Source organism: Argiope bruennichi, chromosome 6, assembly GCF_947563725.1.
Source record: "Argiope bruennichi chromosome 6, qqArgBrue1.1, whole genome shotgun sequence".
Classification (NCBI taxonomy): domain Eukaryota; kingdom Metazoa; phylum Arthropoda; class Arachnida; order Araneae; family Araneidae; genus Argiope; species Argiope bruennichi.
In genome coordinates this window covers 125,086,516-125,093,452 of record NC_079156.1, presented here as the reverse complement: position 1 = coordinate 125,093,452, position 6,937 = coordinate 125,086,516, and the positions used below count along the sequence as shown (strand labels likewise).

At 28.0% G+C, this 6,937-nt stretch overlaps 1 protein-coding gene across 1 annotated transcript; it reads left to right on the top strand.

Moving 5' to 3' along the window:
* Positions 1 to 630: 630 nt before the first annotated feature.
* On the top strand, positions 631 to 2,088 carry LOC129971979 (zinc finger protein 235-like). The gene has a single exon (XM_056085959.1). It carries the CDS (start codon positions 631 to 633, stop codon positions 2,086 to 2,088), a length of 1,458 nt encoding a protein of 485 aa, XP_055941934.1.
* Positions 2,089 to 6,937: the final 4,849 nt, after the last annotated feature.

Genomic DNA, 6,937 nt, shown 5'->3' with positions numbered 1-6,937 from the left:
TGCATTCAAAGAAAATATTTTTCATAAAATGTAAATTTTTATTTAATAGACATATATAATTCTTTTTTTAAATCTTTGACTTTTATTTTCATCTTGTTTTATAAAATCGTTTTTCAAATTTTTAAATAATCTGGGGAGGTTTGTTTGTTCAAATGAATCATGAAAATATACTCAAAGTAATCAATTCGAACCAACTAGAAGACTCAAGTTAAAAAAAAAAAAAAAAATCTTGCATCACCCATTCTCTCTACGCTAATTCTGTTATAGTACGAGAAGTAATATTTTATATATTAACTTAATTGATTTCCATGTTAAATTCAAATAATAAAATAGGTAATCACGTAAAGCGAAGACTGATGTTAAATATCAGTCCTCGTTTTCATTATTAGAATCGAGTGTAGTATTTAAATTTAGGACAAGGGGCTCTAGTATGTTATTTAAGAAACCTCCAATTTATAATTTATTGAAGTTTCAAATCTATTTTAACTGTAGAAAGTTCTGATAAATATAAAATATCAATACAACGCCTACAGCATGGAACTGCTGTAACTACACAAATCCCAATTTCTTCACTTTTATAAACGTTGATTGTACCTTTGTGATAAGACAATATTATTTAGGGTGAAAATAATGGGTAAATGTCGTTGCAAACGTTGCGGAAATATACGTGGTGAGGATCACGCTTGCTTTATTCACAAGAAATTTGACTATAGGTATTCAATACAACAGCGAGCAGAATCAGATGACAACCTTGATGAAGGAAATGATAAATCTACGGAAAATTCGAATGACGATTCTCAGAATTTAAGTCGAGCTTTTGGACGAAAGGAAAGTGAAAGAACAGAGCTCACAAGTTTGTCTCTATTTCAAAATACTGAAAGAGACATTTCTACGAGATCTGCAGTGAGCTCCAACTATGTACAACTAAGGAGTCCTTCTGATAGTTCACATTTTCATTCCATTTCAGATTTTCAAGCGATTCAAGTCCAAACAAATCAAAATGCATCTTTTAGGGATTCTTCTATTAATGCTGAACCTAATAACAGACATGAAAATGATTTTATCGAAACCTATAACAGAGATCAAGCTGCTGCCGGATCGAGTGGTATTGATATACAAAATCAAATTGGATCAAGTGGATCGGATCTGATGCATGCAAAACCTGATGAAGAATGCAAAATGTATCTTGAAGAGAGCAAATCGCAGTCTTTGAAAAAAGATAAAAAGGATTTTATGGATGTCCTAGAATATGTTATCAGAAATGCTCTTTCAGATAATAACAATATTTCTGGAACTGCGAATTCCACTATGAACCCTGATCTTCTATCAGGCAGTAAGGAGCCGAAAAGTGGCAAAAGGCAAGTGTCAGAAGTTGTAAATGAGGAACATATTTCACACGAAGTGCACTCTGAGGTTCACAGTAAGAAGACGAAGGTGGCCACCTACGTGAAGGAACCTCATTCTACCAAAAAAGATGACAATGCTGTCGCTGGGCCTTCTGGAATCTCTCCCCGTAAGAAGAATTTCCCTAAGACCTTCAGTAAGAAAGATACTCTTAAACCGAATTATAAAACACACACTGGCAATGAGCCCTTTACGTGCATATGTGATAAAAAATTCTATTTTAAATCAGAGCACGACCGACATTACAAAACGCACACTGGCGAAAAGCCTTATGAATGCGTTATATGCGGGAAAAAATTCAGTCGGAATGATCGTCTCATCATCCATTATCGAGTACATACTGGCGAAAAGCCTCATGTGTGTGAATTTTGTAATAAAGGTTTTTCTCAAAAGGGTAATCTTGAAATACATGTAAGGACGCACACTGGAGAAAAGCCTTATGAATGCGTTATATGCGAGAAAAAATTCAGTCGGAAATCATATCTCATCATCCATTATCGAGTACATACTGGCGAAAAGCCTCATGTGTGTGAATTTTGTAATAAAGGTTTTTCTCAAAAGGGTAATCTTGAAATACATGTAAGGACGCACACTGGAGAAAAGCCATATAAATGTCCATCTTGTGAAGAGTCTTTCATGAACAGCAGGGATTTTAAAAGTCATCACAAAAGAAAGCACGAGTGATACTAATTTGCAAAGTACAGAAATAATTTTTTTATATTAGTCTGAAGTACCTTGGAATTCATTACTGAGTAGAGAAAGTATTCATTGTTACAATTTTATTTTGAATTTTTTTTTTACAAATTTTACTGTTTTGACGAAATACATTTATAGATTTTAAACATATAAGCTATTTTTTTATTTGTTATTGACGATGAAAATGTGTTTTTCTGCTTAAATGACTTTATATTTAAGTGTTTATTGTTTTTCATTTTTTAAAAATCTTTTTTATAGTTTTTAATCCTAGTGAAGTGTATTCTTGTGAGTTTAAACCAAACATGGAGGTTTGAGCTCCCTTCTAATACAACAGTCATTATTCCCTGCTTCCGCTTTAATTCATATATCGTTACGATATTTTAATTGAAATTCTGATCGACTAATAACTGTAGTAATCGACAGCAATACTTTGATTTTGAATTGGTGTAATAAATTATGTTTTTTGTAACTTGATGATTAATTAAAGAATGAATATTTGCTCCAATTGGACAATTTAGATTAAACGTAAAATCTATAATGTGTATTAATGACTAATTTCGAAAGTAATCCCTTTTTTCATATTTTGTAGATTTTACTCTACAAGAGATATTTAATGTATTTTTGTAAATAGTTTAATAAGTACTTTTAGTTAGGCATAAGATTTGAAATTCTTTGTGATATTTTTTGCTTTCTAAGAAATTCTTTGTAGTCATTTGTAACGAAGGAATAAATTCAATGAATTCATTGTGAATTTTATTTTCAATAATTTGTATATTCTCTTCTAATAGTAAAGATAAATTTTTTGACAAATGCTGGACAAATAGAAACCCAGCTTTGGCAAATGTGCTTTTTAAATATCGGCAGTTTGCAGATCCAAAAGAGGATTTTGTAATGATTGCTAACAGTTTAATTAGTTATAAAACAAAAGAAATTTCGGCGTGTTTCCTCAATAATTTCAGAAACAAAAAATTATTTTCACACCATACTAAAATTCGAAGCATAATCCTTTCAAAATACAAGTATTAGAGGCATAATAATATTTTCTATATTTAATGAGTTAAAAAATATTTTAAATTTATTTTACAGCAATATGTTTCATTGTTGAAGTGAAACTCTAATTAATTTCACTTTTATTAACTTTTTATCTTATATTTTAACATTGTGAATGGCCAAGAAATTATGATTCGGCTTATTTATTCATGTCGAGGGATTTCAGTATAAAATGTTAAGGTATTCTTTTATCAAAAATTAAAAATTTTAAACTAAGTACAATTACCTTTTTTTTTGTTCTTGAATCATAAGATACTAAAAAGTATTTAAATAAATCCTTTTTTTAACATTTCTGCCCATTCTTGTTATGTAATTGGATGAAATGAAAAAAAAAATGAATAGAAGATAGAAAATGAGGAAAAAGTAATTGAAAAGTAAACAGGATTGTGTGTGACTTTTAAAATAGTATAGGTTATATATCTAAAAATTTTGAAGTTAAAATTATTTTATTCAGAATGTTATTAAAATTATATTATATAAAATGTTAAAATAAATATTTTTTTTTACCATCAATCCAGACGCACCACCTGTCACAAAAGGCTGTTAGTAATATATAAATCTGAAGAGAAAACTAAAAGAAACTTATTTCTTCTAAATTCACTTTAAAAAATATGATTAACAGGAAATTCTCACTTTTTGATTGCAAATCATGACGTTTATAAGTCAAAATAAATTGTCAGTCTTATAAAAAGTAATAGTTGACTCAAAAGTTGAATATAATTTTGTCTTCAAACTTATTTATTTGGTTAAAAATTTTTAGTGCTTTTAATAAAATTTATTTTGATTGCTCTGATGTGAAATAGCCTTAAATATCCGTTCGAAGCTGTATAGCTTCTGTATAGAAGCTGTACAGCTTAAAGTTGTATTTCTTTAAAGATCTGTTTGAAAGGATCCTCAGATAAAATAGTGTTTACTACCTGCTGTATTTGCTGCACCATTTACAGTTACTTGTTATTTATTGGTTTAGAAAAAAGCAAAGTACACATTGTTTATGGTTAGCGGTTTTTGGAAAATTATATTTTACCCTTTAAGAAGGTTTCCGCCCCTTAAAAATAATCAAGAAATATTAATGCATTACTATTATAACGCTGTTAAATATAATATATCTGTATGCAATTAGATATCAAGAATTCATTTTACAAGCGTAAATCGGATACATACATAGAAAGACTGATTGAAGTTCCAGTCTAAACTTTGAAAAATATATTTGAAAGTGGTACAACTTCTTCTTAAACCGAGTCCCGATTCTTAAAACATTTACAAAGCTTTTAAGTTTTTAGAAGAAATGTCCAACGAGCAGTCAATGGTAATCGGACGCATTTGAATAGAACCATATCTTTTAAAGATGTTCTTCCTATGATTCTAAAGTGCTATTTGGTTTTCTATTTCTGTTTTTTTATAAATAGTATTCCTGCATATATTATTTTAGAAGAAATCATATTTAAAATTTCTTAAATATTTAATCAAATATAAAAACACTTGTATTTGGTCCTTCCTCGCAATATATGTATATATATATAAATTGTGAAGAAAATAAGTTGCAGATTTTTACAGAAAAATTTAATTAAAAATATGTAAATAGAAAATGCAACGATTGAAAAAATTGTATGCCGACCAATTAAAAAAATGATAACTTTGAAGGCGGGACGTTAAACTATATAATAATTCGATGCAAAGTTTCCAAAGTGAATGGAAATCTAATTCTATGAACACAAAAAAAAAGTCATTATAAAAATATTCATTATAATAAGGTATTCTTTTATCAAAAATTAAAAATTTTAAACTAAGTACAATTACCTTTTTTTTTGTTCTTGAATCATAAGATACTAAAAAGTATTTAAATAAATCCTTTTTTTAACATTTCTGCCCATTCTTGTTATGTAATTGGATGAAATGAAAAAAAAATGAATAGAAGATAGAAAATGAGGAAAAAGTAATTGAAAAGTAAACAGGATTGTGTGTGACTTTTAAAATAGTATAGGTTATATATCTAAAAATTTTGAAGTTAAAATTATTTTATTCAGAATGTTATTAAAATTATATTATATAAAATGTTAAAATAAATATTTTTTTTTACCATCAATCCAGACGCACCACCTGTCACAAAAGGCTGTTAGTAATATATAAATCTGAAGAGAAAACTAAAAGAAACTTATTTCTTCTAAATTCACTTTAAAAAATATGATTAACAGGAAATTCTCACTTTTTGATTGCAAATCATGACGTTTATAAGTCAAAATAAATTGTCAGTCTTATAAAAAGTAATAGTTGACTCAAAAGTTGAATATAATTTTGTCTTCAAACTTATTTATTTGGTTAAAAATTTTTAGTGCTTTTAATAAAATTTATTTTGATTGCTCTGATGTGAAATAGCCTTAAATATCCGTTCGAAGCTGTATAGCTTCTGTATAGAAGCTGTACAGCTTAAAGTTGTATTTCTTTAAAGATCTGTTTGAAAGGATCCTCAGATAAAATATTGTTTACTACCTGCTGTATTTGCTGCACCATTTACAGTTACTTGTTATTTATTGGTTTAGAAAAAAGCAAAGTACACATTGTTTATGGTTAGCGGTTTTTGGAAAATTATATTTTACCCTTTAAGAAGGTTTCCGCCCCTTAAAAATAATCAAGAAATATTAATGCATTACTATTATAACGCTGTTAAATATAATATATCTGTATGCAATTAGATATCAAGAATTCATTTTACAAGCGTAAATCGGATACATACATAGAAAGACTGATTGAAGTTCCAGTCTAAACTTTGAAAAATATATTTGAAAGTGGTACAACTTCTTCTTAAACCGAGTCCCGATTCTTAAAACATTTACAAAGCTTTTAAGTTTTTAGAAGAAATGTCCAACGAGCAGTCAATGGTAATCGGACGCATTTGAATAGAACCATATCTTTTAAAGATGTTCTTCCTATGATTCTAAAGTGCTATTTGGTTTTCTATTTCTGTTTTTTTATAAATAGTATTCCTGCATATATTATTTTAGAAGAAATCATATTTAAAATTTCTTAAATATTTAATCAAATATAAAAACACTTGTATTTGGTCCTTCCTCGCAATATATGTATATATATATAAATTGTGAAGAAAATAAGTTGCAGATTTTTACAGAAAAATTTAATTAAAAATATGTAAATAGAAAATGCAACGATTGAAAAAATTGTATGCCGACCAATTAAAAAAATGATAACTTTGAAGGCGGGACGTTAAACTATATAATAATTCGATGCAAAGTTTCCAAAGTGAATGGAAATCTAATTCTATGAACACAAAAAAAAAGTCATTATAAAAATATGCGATAACACAAATATTGCATATAAATTAAGAAATTGTAATACATAATACAACCCTACGGAAATTCTGCTTAATACTGATATGTGTTTTTTGTCGTTGGAATTCTGTTTTAGTAGGGTTTTGATTTTATTTAAATTTTGCTCTATAATTTTCATCGATCATCTATATCGCTCTGGTTCGGAAAGCTTTCCTTCAAACATTTTCTTGATTCTCCTTTTTCTATTGCGCAGTTTAACCAAAAATGGATCCAGCGCCAGAAAAAAAAAAAAAAAAAAGATGAAATCTTACCGCTATCTTTTTTTTCTTATATTGAGATATTTATTACCGGAAATAATAAGTTATGAACTAATTCTGCTTTCAATTTTCTGAATATCGCATGTTCTGTGATTAACTATGATGTATAATGAGAAGAACAGCCTTTACATTTTGAAAGTTTTTCCTTTGACCGATTGGGGCGAACTCTAGAAATGTCACAAATTT